The 14473-nt window shown below is 37.4% G+C and overlaps 2 protein-coding genes across 2 annotated transcripts in view; one reads left to right on the forward strand and one right to left on the reverse strand.

The window, feature by feature from the left end:
• Positions 1–912: 912 nt before the first annotated feature.
• CCDC59 (coiled-coil domain containing 59) lies at positions 913–6995 on the reverse strand. Its single transcript, XM_010372545.2, has 4 exons — positions 6733–6995; positions 5473–5782; positions 2563–2662; positions 913–1387 (listed from the first exon to the last, which is right to left on the reverse strand). The coding sequence occupies exons 1-4, from the start codon at positions 6884–6886 to the stop codon at positions 1226–1228; spliced, it is 726 nt and encodes a 241-aa protein (XP_010370847.1). The 5' UTR covers positions 6887–6995; the 3' UTR covers positions 913–1225.
• A 17-nt stretch (positions 6996–7012) lies between these two features.
• METTL25 (methyltransferase like 25) overlaps positions 7013–14473 on the forward strand; it is a 119507-nt gene continuing 112046 nt past the window's right edge. Inside the window, exon 1 of the mRNA XM_010372546.2 lies at positions 7013–7334. Coding sequence (XP_010370848.2) covers positions 7076–7334 — 259 coding nt within the window. The 5' untranslated portion in view covers positions 7013–7075. The remainder of the gene's footprint in view (positions 7335–14473) is intronic.

Below are 14473 nucleotides of genomic sequence, written 5' to 3' on the forward strand. Positions count from 1 at the left end.
TCCTTAACGTAAGCCTTGCATAAAGCTGTTTAACAAACTTTTACTTGTCTCTCAAAAGGACTAGATCTCCTTCCGTGTTTTGTCATGATTAAGTGTCTAGAAGTGAAAATGCACAAAAATTAAAAAGCAATTTACTGAAATAATTTATCCTGCATCATGATGTACTGTCTTCACCAATGTAGCCAAATTTAGGCTTTCTGGGCTGTTTATTTTAAATGCAATATAGTGCAATGCAAATTTCTAAAGCATTGCTTTTCTGTGCAACGAAGAGTAAGTTCAGTGTTATCTGAGCACTTTCTACTGATCTTTAAAGGTAGATTAGTAGACTGCAAGAGCTCCCTAAAATCTTAATGCAATTTCAGACTATTTGCTATCATTTATAAAATTTGATTATTCAATATTTGGCAAGTATTATTGGTCAGTCCTTTTTGCTTACAATGACTATATATATAGTCAAGGCTTTCTCATTCTGCTGCAATTTACAAAGCACCAGCAGCAGTTATCCCAGTGATTTACCTCAGCTCACAAGGGAGACACAGATAATGTTCTTAAAGTATAGGGTCCATAGGAACTGAAAGCTTAATTCTTGCTGTGACACTGTGGGGTTTCCATCATTATTTAAAAGACCTTACACTAACAAGCCATGTACTTCCATTTAAGGGAATGCTTATAAATATCAGACTCTGAGTTCACTGCTTTATCAAGATCGCTTTCTTATATGGTGAGGGCAGTTTATTTCAGCACCCATCATCCTTAATGTACTTACATGTACATGTACATGTACTTAATTTAAAATAAAAAAAAAGTCCAAGGGGAGTCTTTCCCTCCCTCATCATTAAAATAATCTTTAAAACCACATAACTGTTTATTAAATTGAAACATTTCATTGAAATACTTCATTGATAGCTCTGATTCCTTATTTTTTAAAAATTTTATTTCATATAAGTCTCATATGGTACAAAAGTATTACGTTTGGACTTGTCTTACAAATAGGAGGTTCTTTCAGTTCTTCAGGCCAACCTTCCTTCAGAGGCAAATAAATAAGAAACATATGTAGAACATATTTAGAAAAATTTTTACCATTAATAAAAATATGTGAACATTTTATATTTAGCATAGTTTAGCAATCCAGTTTATGTTGACAAATTTAGTTCACTGCAGGGAGGCACTTGTCATAGAAGAACCTAACAGGCAGCAGATATTTTAACCTGTAAGAACAAAATGTTTAACTTTTTTCCTGTATTTTTTGAAGAAGGTACTCCATTTGTACATTCAAGTTTGGTTGGCCCTTTTTAGTCTTTTTGTTCAATATTTTAAATACTTCCATTTTCTTTTTTTTGTACCGCCTTTGGGCTTCTTCTCTCTCCTGTTTTCTCCTCTCGAATTCCTAAAATTATTAACATATGTAACTTTCATTAGCAACAAATAGTAGATACAGTTCAGAAATTGTTTTGAAATAGCTACTACTAAGCAAACACTCTAAGGTTTGTCTATTTTGCAAGATGGGCACTGTTTCTCCTAACTGAAGCAAAGTACCCTCTTTGCCTTCACATTATAACAACACATGGTATAACAGAATTTTCATGATCACAAAGTCCCAGCTTTATATAAAGAAAATTTTAAAAGGACATTAAATGTTTTACAGCATAATGATCATTACTGCACTTCATCTGATATACTATTTCCAAAGGTGGCAGACGGTTAGAAAAAAGCATAAAGCTGTGCTAGTTAATACTGGTCCAGCATTCCCAAGGAGAAATTCTCCTGATTTCTCCTAATCTGCCACCAGCTTAAGAACAATGAAAACATTTTAGATGTTAAGAACTCTTAATTACGGATATTCTAAAGCAAAAACAAGTAAAATCACGTATCATCTTTGAGGTATTTTTGACCAACACATTATCCTTTTAAAAGCTACAGATTAATAAAACTTCAATGCAAAAAGAACTACCACAGTTGCAACAAAATGACAATCTTGTTGAGGCTGTGGGTAATTTTGTATTCATTTGAAAAAAGTCTAATTCTGGTCTACAATTCTGGTTTTCTAAATGATATCAGAGTGTGAACTTTTGCTAAGCTAAAATAGTAGTTCTTTGTTTTTACAGGCAAGAACAACTCTTTATAGTAAAGAATTATTTTATTTTAACACCTCCCCTTTTGTTTTCACTTGCTTCAATGTAATGTTATGAAAATCATCTGTATTTTTCTTAGGTCAGTGGTTTTCAAGTTTTATTATACATAAAAAAAATCTTTTGAGGTGCTTGTTAACAGGTGCAAGTTCCTGGACCATACTCAGAGAAACTTTGTCCCAGATGTTCACAATATTAACCTATAAACAATGTGTTCAAAATCCTATTTTTGACCTACTAGTATTGCTTGAGACAATACAAGCAAGGAACTGGAATAAGATGCAATCCTCCACCTTTGCTCAGACCACTCATTAATTCAACAGATATTTACAGTGATAATACTGTGTGCCAACCACCAAGAAAACAGGTATAGCATGCATATTTAGGATAAATAAGAAGAACTATACTAAATATTTTTAAAACAGAAACTTACTTGTTTCTTAGCAGCACGTTTAGCTTGTACCTGTTCATATTCTTCTTGTGCTTTTTGATTCGATGTTTTCTTTTTATTTTTCTTTGGAATTGTAAAGTAGCTTTTAATTGGGGGATGAAAAAACAGGACTTTATTAGTAAAATGTCTGAAAAGGTTTTAAAACCACAGCTGCAGCTTATACATTAAAAGACAAATGGGGATGAAAGACAAAAGCTATGAAAGATCCTAAAATCTTAAATAAAAAAAAAAAGCTTTTAAAACAAACCAGTATATGAATGACAGAAATGCCAGACTGAAAAAAAGAATTAAACTTGTTGTTTAAGGATGTTAAAAAAATTATGTGTATATATGAACTTTAACCTCGAAGTTTTCTGACCTCCTCCTCTCTATTCCATCTACTTAGTCATGAATCACCGTATCTTGGACCTAGACACCATTTTGAACTGTTCTATCTTTAAGTACTTCTCACCTCTCTGAAAGTGTCCCTTTTGCAAGGCTAATCCAGCTACTTGGAATTCCATCCATTTCCTCAGTATCCTCGATGCAGTAATAATTTTCTTTTCCTCTGTCATTCAACTTTTCACTATACTCTGTAACTACAATATAGTATTTTAATAGCTACCTCCTTAAACAATAAATTACACATTATCACACTTTATGTTACCTTCTAACTACCAATTTTGTTTCCTGACCTTTCGCAGTCAAGTTTCTAGAAGGTCTAGTGATTAGACTATGATTGTCACTTCCCATTCACTTCTTGATTTTTTGATATCTGATTTCTGCTTCTCATCACTCTAATCAAACTGCCCACGCCAAGACAGTGATGACCTTCTAGCCAAATATGATGATCAATGGAAACTCTTCAGTCTTTTTTAATGGGCTACTCACTTTACTCCTAAATTCCACTCCCTTAGTGTGAGGCACATTGTTTTCTCCCGATCCTTTCTAATTGTTCCTTCTTACTCTGTCAAGCTAGAGCCTCTTTTGTCCTCCTCACTGCAGAGTTTTTTCCCCCAACGTGTTTATCTTCTTAGTCTCCATACTCTATTTGTGCTCAGGCTATCAGATCTATGACCACGACTTCAGATGCGACATGTATGTATGGCTGAAGGCTTAATCAGGGCTATCTACTGAAAGTCTCTCCAACGTCACAAGTGACTGCCTAGTTCACAAATCCAGAGACCTGTTCTCAGACCTATTCACCTTAAACTTTATAGTACAGTAGCACAACCCTTATCCATGGTTTCCCCATTCCACGGGTTCAGTTACCCGCAGTCAACAGAGGTCCAAAAATATTAAATTGAAAAATTCCAGAAATAAACAATTCATATGTTTTAAATTGTACACCATTCTGAGTGTTTGCTTAAAGTGAAAAAGTTCTTGACTTAATAAGGAAAGAAAAAAATCATATGCTGAAGTTGCTAAGACCTGTGATAAAAAAACAAAACAAAACAAAACAAAACTTCTATACATCAAACTGTGAAGGAAAAAGAAATTCATGCTAGTTTTTCTGTCACACTTCAAACTGCAAAAGTTATAGCCACAGTGCATGATTTAAGATGGAAAACGCATTAAATTCCCAAGTAAAAGACATTAACAGAAATATATTCCAATTGACAGAAATTGGTTTGGTTCCATTTGCAGTTTCAGGGCATCCACTGGGGGGTCTTGGAACATCTTCCAAACAGATAACAGGGGACCACAATATTTGACAACTATGTATCACAACTCTTCTCTGTGGACTTAGCTGTCACTGTATTTCTCTCTTTCTCCAGTCCCAAAAAGCTTAACTTCTTCAATGACATTTTCCCTGTTTCCACCTCAAAATAAACCATAATTTTTAAAAGCATGACTTTGTACCTTCCTTTCTCAGGATTTAAACTTCCTTAAATTATCAGAGAATAAGTCAAATCTACATTTCTAGTGCTCATCTTTTCCCTGAGCTTTATACTGATTATTTAACAATATAATGATTAAGCCTACCAAAAGAGGTAAACTTCTTGTGTCTCTGCCTTCATCCCCAATTACATTTCCCCCCTGTGGTCCCATTTCCTGTTATTTTTAGCGGAAATAGCTCACAACTTTAAAAGATACGGTTTTAATGAAGTAAAAAATCATACTCCCAAGTTAACACCCAGTTTCTTGCAATTTTAGATTTTAGCATTGTTTTTTAACTTGAAGTATGTGCAGTGATAGTTTTTTCATAAATTAACTCTTATAAAACCAAAGTGTCACAGAGCTGTGCATGTGTAATTAATTACAACCTATTTCTGGTTCTCCGTAGAATATCCAGATTAATAGTAGTAGCTAACACTCAAGAGCACTAATCACGTATCACATGTACCTTTTAAGATCCTCACATACACATTAACTCACGGAGTCTTCACAACAATGTCATGAAACACCTTAGGGACACCTGAGTTTAAGTGAGTAAGCCATTCTGGAGCTGTGCAACATGGCAGCTCTGAAGTATACATTCATTAAAGTATTATCTTTCCCAATTTAAAGAGAACATAGTGTTATTTTCCCCATTTTAGAGAAGAGGTCACTGGGGCACTAACATGTTAAGTACGGTTCTAGAACCCATACTGTTAATGACTAAAATTATAACACCTTTCAGAAGTTATTTTTCAAAAATATAATCAAATACAAGTTACCACCTGTACTTGAGAGGAAGAAACCCAAATTCCAGACCTCTTAATTCCCATTACATTGTCAATTAAGCTAAACCAGCCTAATTCAGTCGTCGAAGCTAAAAATTGAGCCTCCATGAAAATGTTTCCCTAATTAAACTGTGACTTCCAAAATGTGTTAAATAAGAAAAAAATCCAATTCCTATATAAATTATCCTATAGCACTTTTAAATAATAAAACACCACTTAAAGGATTTCAAATGAAGAAAATACATACTTTACTGTTTTACTACATTGTTCCTCTGTCTGAGGCAGGTCAAAGCTACACTGATCTTCAAACAAAGCCTGGTCAATGCTACACTGCTCTTCAGGCAAAGGCTGGTGAACTTGTTCTGACAAAAGATGGTCAGTTTTTCTCGGTTGCTTCCTAAGTCTTTCCTCTTCAGCTAAATAGAGATGTTTCAGATTATCTGGGTATCGATCTGTGAATTGAGATTCCAGTGACGTTTTAACCTTCTTTTCCTTCCGCAGCAATTTCTTGTAACTTTGCTGTATTCTCAGTTTTCTTCGAAAGGCAAAGCCTTGTCCTACATTGAGGAATATCATCGAAAATTACTTTCAGAGAAAAGAAGTTGTTGAGCAAAGAATGAAACTGTTAATTACATATGAAAATCTTTCTTTTTTACGTCATCACATTCTGATTCTAGAATTACGTTTTGCTTTAAAACATTATTTCAAGCAACAAATTTAAGCTGATGGATTGCATAGCAAGTTGGCCCTTTGCAAAAAGACCAGGCTAACAGTCGTGCACAAATCCGAGTAAGAATCTCAAAGAAAAACTGACCAGTTCCGACTGTTGCACAAATTGAGTTTATAGCTGTATTCACAAATCAAAACAAATTTCTTAGCTCATCTAAAACACTTAATCTGGGCCTTCAATAAACACTTAAAAAATAGAAAAGAAACTGCCCCATCTAGTGTCTTATCTTGGACAAACTATTATATACGTTTTCGAAAGTATTTCAACACGAAAGAAAAAGACAGTGTATGGTTGTCTGAAAAGCTAGCAATTATCAGAAGACGGGCTTTAACATTTATATATTCCAGGTGGGATCTGAGGGACCTTACAGGCAGTAATACAATAGGACAAACACAAATTAAAGCGAAGGCTGGAGGACCTCGGGTATGGATTCGGAGCAGTATGTTTCTGGCCCTGACCTCCTCTCCACCCTTTACCTTACTACACGCGCAAAAGTTCACAGGGCCATAGCCTCTGCTCAGTTTCTCAGGAAAAAAGTTCTGATGAAATACAGGGTTACGTCAGGAAAGACGTTTAAATAATTCAAGTTAGCAATACTGCTCCGTCTTCCGATCTAGAGCTCTGCGAAGCTCACAGCTTCAGCGGGCTCAGGAATGATTTCCCCGGCCCCAAGTAGGATCGGGTCTGGTTCCTAAATCCTTCTTCAAGCTTCAGCGGGTCTTGTATCTTAAGACTTAGCAAGCTCGAGGACCGGTAAATGGTTGCTTTCTTACATACCCTCGCGAACGCTCCCCACGAAGGCTTGCGGATGGTTAGGCAGCCATGTCTTCTGTTTCACATTCTTATTCCTGTACTCGACCGCGGAAACCCCTTCACCACGCGCCTCAAAACCACCAGGCCGCCATGTTGCTGCCAGCCTCACCGGCGCCATTGCAGCCCACCAAATGCGTCACCAGAACACCACAACGGACGCCCACAAAATACGTCACCAAGCCGAAGCAATCAATCGTTCAGAAGGACTCTGGCTCGGAGCTCTACTGAGCCTGCCTGTGCTAATTTGGGCCGAGTTGGCGACTCACGGCCATGTTTGCGCCACCTACAGCCTGGGAGGGTGAGCGTCATGGCGGCTTCTTGCCCTCTCCCGGTGACCCCGGACCTGCCCACGTTGCGTGCCAAGTTGCAGGGACTGCTGCAGTTCCTGAGGGATGCCTTGTCCATTTCCAATGCACATACCGTGGATTTCTACACAGAATCCGTGTGGGGGGAGCTAGTCGACTTGACCCCGGAGACGGTGCTGGCTGCCCTGAGGAAGTCAGCGTCGGAGGCAGAGGCCCGGCCCCCAGAGACGCGCCGCCTGGTGGAAGCAGAGGGGGAAGCAGGTGGGTGGTGGGGTAGACGGGGCGGGGCGGGGCGGAGCGGGAAGGGAGGCGGAGGAGAAGGTCCTAGCCGGGGAAGGGAGCCCCCTGGTGGAAGCCAGTAGAACCAGGCGCGGGACGACCGCGGCCGGGGGCGGGGCGGCCCTCTAGGAGCGGTCGGATTAGTTGAGGGGTGGGGCAGGGATGTTCTTTGGAATCATCAGGATCACTCTTTCTTTGGGTGCTTGTGTATTTCCACAATATAAAGAAAGCAGGAAACAGGGCGGGGTAGTTCCTTCATCTAGTAATTCCATAATAATTGACGCGAGGGAAACTAGGGGAGCGGTGCTCTCACAGGTTTTACAAATTCTGGGTGGAATCTTCCAGCATGTGGTGGAAGATTACTCAACGGTTAATAAAGACAATTTCAAATGGTAGTAATGAAGTAGAAAATAAAAACAGTGTAATGTGGTAGGGATTGTGTAAGGAGGCTGCCCCAAGTTAGGAGGTCAGGAGCATGAGAAGGTTTCAGCCTGCAGAGCTACAGGAAGGGGCTGCAGGCGGCGGAAACCGCAGGCTACGCTTGGCTCTAGCCAGGTGAGGGTCTGCAGGTGCAGGACGGGAGGCAAGCAGAGGCCAGATGGCGCAGGCCTTTCTAGGCCTTGGAAGGATTTTGGATTTTAAGTGTGATGGGAAACCTTTGGGGTTATTTAGGGAATATAGTGACCTAATTCACATTTGAAAAGATAACTGTGAATTATTTGAATAATAGACTAGTGGGGCAAAAGCTTAAGCTGAGAGTCCAGTTAGGAGACAATCTCAGTAGTACAACAGATGATTGTATCTTGGACTAGGATGATATTCGAATATTCACTATTTTCTTTAAAAACTATTTTAAAGTACCTAATGTGTGTCATGAATGTTTGTAGGCTCGAGGTTTTCCTACTCTCAAGGAATGTAGATTCTTCTAAGGCAAGCGTATTTTGGAAGCAGAATGATGGACACCAACAGGCTCCTGGGATTTTTACTTTCCTTCTAGGCTTCCTAAACTTACCCTCACTAGTGAACTTTATTCACTAAGCATTCTCTGAATGCAAAGCATCACTAGAGGGACCTCTTATACTAGCACTTGGTAAATACTGGTTTTTTTTTTTTTTTCTAATGTCATTGTTATTGAAAAGTTAGGCACTTCTTCAGTTTGATCTCATAATAAATGTATGGCACTTATGATAACATGACAATTTTACTTAAACTCCAAAAGAGCAGAGTCTATGTCTGACTTGTCAATTGATGTATTCCCAGCACTTGGTAAAATACTTGGCGTACATTAGATACTGGATGATTATTTGTTGAATGGAGGAATTAATGAATTACTTATGTTAGCTTTAAATGAAAAAATAAATAAAATGAAACTACTCTCAAGTTTAGAGCCTAAAACTTTCATACATGTTTAGCCTGGTCTCCAGACAATGGTAGAGTTAGATTGTCTTACATATTCTAATAATAATAATTGGATTAATTTATATTTACTATATACCATGTCGTGTGCTAAGTGTCTTCATGTATATTTTCTCTTTTAATCTTTACATCAGCCTTGCAAGATAGGTTCTGTTATTCCCGATTTGTGAAATTATAATTTGAGGAGTTAATTTGTGAGGGATATAGCTTATAATGGAAGATTCAAACCTAGGTCATCTGACTTGAATCTGAGCTCATCACCACCATAATAAAAATCTACTCTGAATTATTTAGCAATTACCAAGTCCGTTTCTTATCACAATCAATATTTACTGACACTAATACATTCCTTGTTTATTTTTTTTACTATCTGTTCCTCCCTTTAAGAATGTAAGAATTGCCGGGCGCGGTGGCTCAAGCCTGTAATCCCAGCACTTTGGGAGGCTGAGACGGGCGGATCACGAGGTCAGGAGATCGAGACCATCCTGGCTAACACGGTGAAACCCCGTCTCTACTAAAAATACAAAGAACTAGCCGGGCGAGGTGGCGGGCGCCTGTAGTCCCAGCTACTCGGGAGGCTGAGGCAGGAGAATGGCGGAAACCCGGAGGCGGAGCTTGCAGTGAGCTGAGATCCCGCCACTGCACTCCAGCCCGGGCGACAGAGCAAGACTCCGTCTCAAAAAAAAAAAAAAAAAAAAAAAAGGAATGTAAGAATTGTTTTGTTCACTGTTGTATCCTTAGTGCCTAGAACAATTAGATCAGTGCCTCACTAGATTAGGTGGTTGATAAATACTTAGCAACGAGTAATTGAATGAATGAATGAATGAATGAATGAATAATACCACTTATTTGCTCTCTTAAGCTGGGAATAAAATGCTAACATCTGTTGGGAAAACCTGACAACCAATTTTGTATCTATCCAACAGCAATGGAATCGAGGTCAGTTTGTTCACCTTTGGAATGTCTCCGGTCCTGCAAACTTTTATACAAAATATTCCATTGTAAAAATGGTCAGCTGCTTGTAACATTAAAAAGAGTGAGTTTTTGTCATTTGTGCTTGTCAGAAATCTTAATTTTTGTTTATGTGAAGATGGGCGTTTTTTCCCCATTACTATATGAGGTCCATTGTTTCTATCAGAAGAGATCTTAGAATCCTATGACCAGATTTGTATCTTATTAAATAATTGTTAGCTACCATATATTTAGCAGTTATACATGGAGTCAAATAGAGTTGAAATTCCAATTCAGCCTCTTCCAGTTCTTTGATCTTGGGGAAATTCATTTATTTATTCAGTCAGCAAACATTTACCAAGTGTCAACTGTGTGCCTGGCACTGTTCAAGGAGTTAGGAAAACAGCAGTGCATAAAACAAAAACCCCTATCTTCATCTTGGTTGCATTCTAGAGGGAGAAGATAGTGAACATTTTTTTAGTTCTGTAAAGAAAAGGAAAGTATAATAGATAAGGGAGGAGTAAATAAGGGGAAGAAGAGGAAAATATGTTTGCAATGTTAAGTAAGTTGTCATGGCAAGACCTCACTGAGGTAATTCTAACTGTGAAAAGATAAGAAAAAAACTGAGCCATGAAGATCTCTGGAGGGAAAGCAGTCCATATAGTGAGAACAGAGAATAAAAATGCCCTGACGAGGGAGCCTAGCTGGTATGTCTAAGGAGCTGCAAGGAGACTGAAACAGATTTCCACTAGAGACTCACAAGGCGTATGATCTTCTGCTAACATCGTATGAGGAGTTACAAGTAAACATAATTCCCAGAGCTGCATGCACGGTTTGGAAAAGCACACTAACAGACGTTCGGCACAATCATTTGGTGTTTTATGGAAAAAATTTGTTTGTAAAAGTCCTCAGTGTATGCATTTCAGTACGTTTCATGTACCAGGTGATCTTGTCTGGTTAGAGTCCTAAGAGTTTCTTCTTTGTTGTTCATATAAAAAAGAACTAGAATAACAAATTTAATTCTCCAAAATAAAAAGGAAGTATGTTAGAAATAACTGTCTTTTCAAGGCATAAATTATGGCTTTCCAGACAGACTGCCTGGATTCAAATCTTGACCCCAACACTTATTAGCTGTGCTAACTTGAGCAATTTGCTTCAAGTCGTTTTGCATTAGTTCCTCATCTGGAGAAAGGGGGTAACTTTAGTACCTACCTGATGGGATACTGTGAAAGGTAATTCAGCTAATATATAGAAAGGGGTATATAGAACAGCAGATGCCCAGGCTGGAGCACGCTTGATACATTTTAAGCACAGCAGAGCAGTCTTGGTGAGACTGGTGAGAGATGGCATTTAGAGGTGGCCCAGGACATCCTCACATAAAACTTGTAGGCTACACTCAGTACTTGGCTTTTATTCTGAGTGAAATGCAAAGCTCTTGGAGAATTTTGTGTGGTGATGTGATACAGGGTGATTTCTGTTTCAAAGTCTGGTTTCTGTGTGGAGAAGAGAAGGTAAGAAAGGTGAAGAAAGGTAAGGGAAGAAACAGGAATATAATATAAGAGGCTATTAAAATAGTCCAGGGACATTTCAAGGAACAGTAGCTTGAAGAAGTCAGATTTTCCTGCAAATAACAATGAGGAAAATGGCCAGATTATTAAAAACAACTGTAAGATTCTGGGAAATGACCAAAGGCAGAACTATAAGAAGAGGTTACTATTGAAAGAATGTTACTGATTAGGTAGGAAATCAGAGTTTATGGCTTTCTTGCTAGGGATGCTCCTAGCCCCTGTAGATCTAACAGTGGAATACCACATCCTTACCAGGTCAAGGTAGTGATGGCAAAATTCAGAAATCAGAGCAGGTGCGGATTTAAGAGGTACATTCTGGAAACAGGAGAGATACAAAAGGTCTGAGATCTAAGATCTGAGTATGAACTCTGCCTGAATCCCTGAATGGTCTCTTATCTACACATTTCTGGGAGACCTAGAGATCCTAGGAGAAACACTGGCAAAAAACTTTTGAGAAGCAGAGCTTCCCATGGCTAGAGATTTGCAAGTTTGCTGCACGTTCAACAGAGTGTATTCCCTAAAGTACACACAACTTGGGTGGTAAATATCAGAAGCCTTATTGAATTCTTGTATGAAAGGGCAAAATTCAAGTTTGGCAGAGCAACGGGAAATTTAGACTAGGGAGTCTTCATACTGTAAACAGAGAAACCACAGAAAGAGTGAGCCTCAAAATCTGACTAGAAAATCTACCCAAATCTTTATCTGACTGCTAAACTCTGGCTCAGGTATACCACCAGACAGTGGGTAAATAAAAAGCAACTTAGCAGAGACATCAGCTGCTGCACTCTGAAGGGGGATAGTTTTCACAGTTTGAGTCAAAGCAAGTTGACTTCCCACTATTAACAGAACAACAACAACCACAAATCCTTAGGAAAACAAAATAGATTTACTACAATAAATTATCTGCCATTCCACTTTTCAACTTAAAAAAAAAAAAAACTAAATGTGCTAAAAAAAAAAAAAAAAAAAGGAAAGTGTGACTCTAACTTAGGAAACTGATTCCAAGTAAGCCCTAATACTGGATTTTAGTACCTCTGATGAAAGAATTAAGGATAGTGTGACCCATATTTAGCAAAAAAAGAGTAAGTCAATAAGTGCTGATCCTAATTGGGCTAAGATGTTGGATTTCAGTGGCTGTTATAAATAAGTTCAAAGAGCTCAAAGAAAATCCAGTGGAATAATTCAAGGAAACTATGGTATTAAGGAATATTTAATTATAGTACCTACTTTATGCCCCTTAGAAATTGAAAAATACTCACTGACACACAATTGTATTAATATTATGTATTATCTATTGATGCATAACAAGTGGCTTAAACATACACTATCTCATCAGTTTCTGTGGGCCAGGAATTCAGGAGCAGATTAACGGAGTGGATCTGGTTTGGGATCTTATGAGGTCACAGTCAAGATGCTGGCTGGGGCTATAATTGCTGAAGGCTTGATCGAGGCTGAAATATTTGACTCTATGATTATCTCATTCACATAGGTGGCTATAATATTTTATTCGCATAGGTGGCCATAATATCTCATTCACAGAGGTGGCTAGTTGGTGCAGGCTGTTGGCATGAGGTCTCAGTTTCATACCATGTGAACTTTTCCTATGGGGCTGCTTTTGTGGAAGCTTTTGTGTTTGTATGACATTCTGCTTTTGTCTGCACTCAGACATGATTATGAAGTTGACATGGTCACAAATCTTGTCTGATGTTGGTGTACTGAGAAATTGTTCGTGTTTAGTAGGAAAGACTGTGGCCTACATGTTAGTTCAAAGTCAGCTATGAGCTGACATCTGTCTGTTACATCTGGGTTTTTTTCCCCCTTTTTAAAAAGTGGGGATAATATTACCTACCTTGTAGGACAGCAAAGATTAAAGATGATGTGTACATAGCACCTAGCATAGAACTGAGAATATAGCGTGGGTTTAATAAATTGTGGCTAATACATGGTTATGATGATTGTGATGATGATGATTGCTAGTGATGGTATAATTAGGTCTTTACTTGGAAGAAATAAATTGTCAAGAGCTCCTGGAAGTTTATGTTCTAAACAAATATATTTTTTGCCATATTAACAAATAATGTACTATTGTTATTGTCTGTTGACTTGTCTGTATCTGCAACTAAATTATAAACTAGCAAAAAACAAATGTACCATGTTTGTCTTTTTCACTGTTTTCAGCATCATAAAGTTTCTGTTTATAGTTGAGTAAATTAAATGATTCTTACATTAAAATTATTTAAATTGACAAATAAAAATTACATATGTTTATTATGTACAACATCATGTTTAAATAATTCTTGAAGAAAGAATGAAGTTGAACATAGATCTAATAAAGAGTCTTATTGAAGGCACTCCTTGCACATGTCTAGTACTCAAATAAACATGTATTATTTCTGGTTCATCCCTAAATAAATGATATTTATTATCATTGTGTATGATAAATATTAGTTATATGATCCAACTAATAGATTTTTAAATTTATTTGAAGAGACACAAATCAATAACTGTTCTTTCCCTATTTGGAAATATACTACTTTATTCAGTATATTCAGTACGTTACAGATTACAATAAAATACCCTGGGAATTTGGAGATAAAATCAGAACAAGTGACACTTCACGTTAAAATGTCTAAAAGTTAGTATATAATGTAGATGAGATTAACCATCTGCAGCAAAAAAGCCAGTAGAGATAGCTTCTACATATTTTGCTGATATAGGATAAATATGACCTATATCTTATTTTGGAGATTAAGATTTCGTTATAACTCCTTCAAGGAAACCAGACTGTGTCCTTAGGAAGTAATGACTGCATGTGTAAATCTAACATTCTCAGCAGAATCATCACTGATCTTCAGAAATTAATTGTTTAATGGAATCTAGAAAATTCTTCTGAAAAGCAAGAGGGGAGAGATAGTCCAAGTCAGGATAGGCAAAATATTTTACGAAACAGAATCTAGATCAATACAACAGAAGCAGCTTAAGCAGCTTACTTAGCTTGCTGAAAATTTTAAGAATATCTGGCCTCATTTGTTCTCCTTATAATTCTAAAATTAGGAGACTGTCCTAACAAATGAGTGTTACAAATTATTGTTATAGGTATATTTCTCAATGGAAATTAATAAATTTGTATTTCAAAGTCAATATCTTATAATGTTGTTTATAATTAGCTGTGAAAAGTCTAATGAG

Source organism: Rhinopithecus roxellana, chromosome 10 (assembly GCF_007565055.1).
Source record: "Rhinopithecus roxellana isolate Shanxi Qingling chromosome 10, ASM756505v1, whole genome shotgun sequence".
NCBI lineage: Eukaryota > Metazoa > Chordata > Mammalia > Primates > Cercopithecidae > Rhinopithecus > Rhinopithecus roxellana.

What these genes read in the sequence shown, in the direction of transcription:
- CCDC59 (XM_010372545.2), bottom strand. Translation starts at nt 6,886, where the DNA reads ATGGCGCCGGTGAGGCTGGCAGCAACATGGCGGCCTGGTGGTTTTGAG. An exon ending in CAATGTAGTAAAACAGTAAA is followed by an intron (nt 2,663 to 5,472) that starts GTATGTATTTTC and finishes CCCAATTAAAAG; the next exon opens with CTACTTTACAATTCCAAAGA. An exon ending in AACGTGCTGCTAAGAAACAA is followed by an intron (nt 1,388 to 2,562) that starts GTAAGTTTCTGT and finishes TAATAATTTTAG; the next exon opens with GAATTCGAGAGGAGAAAACA.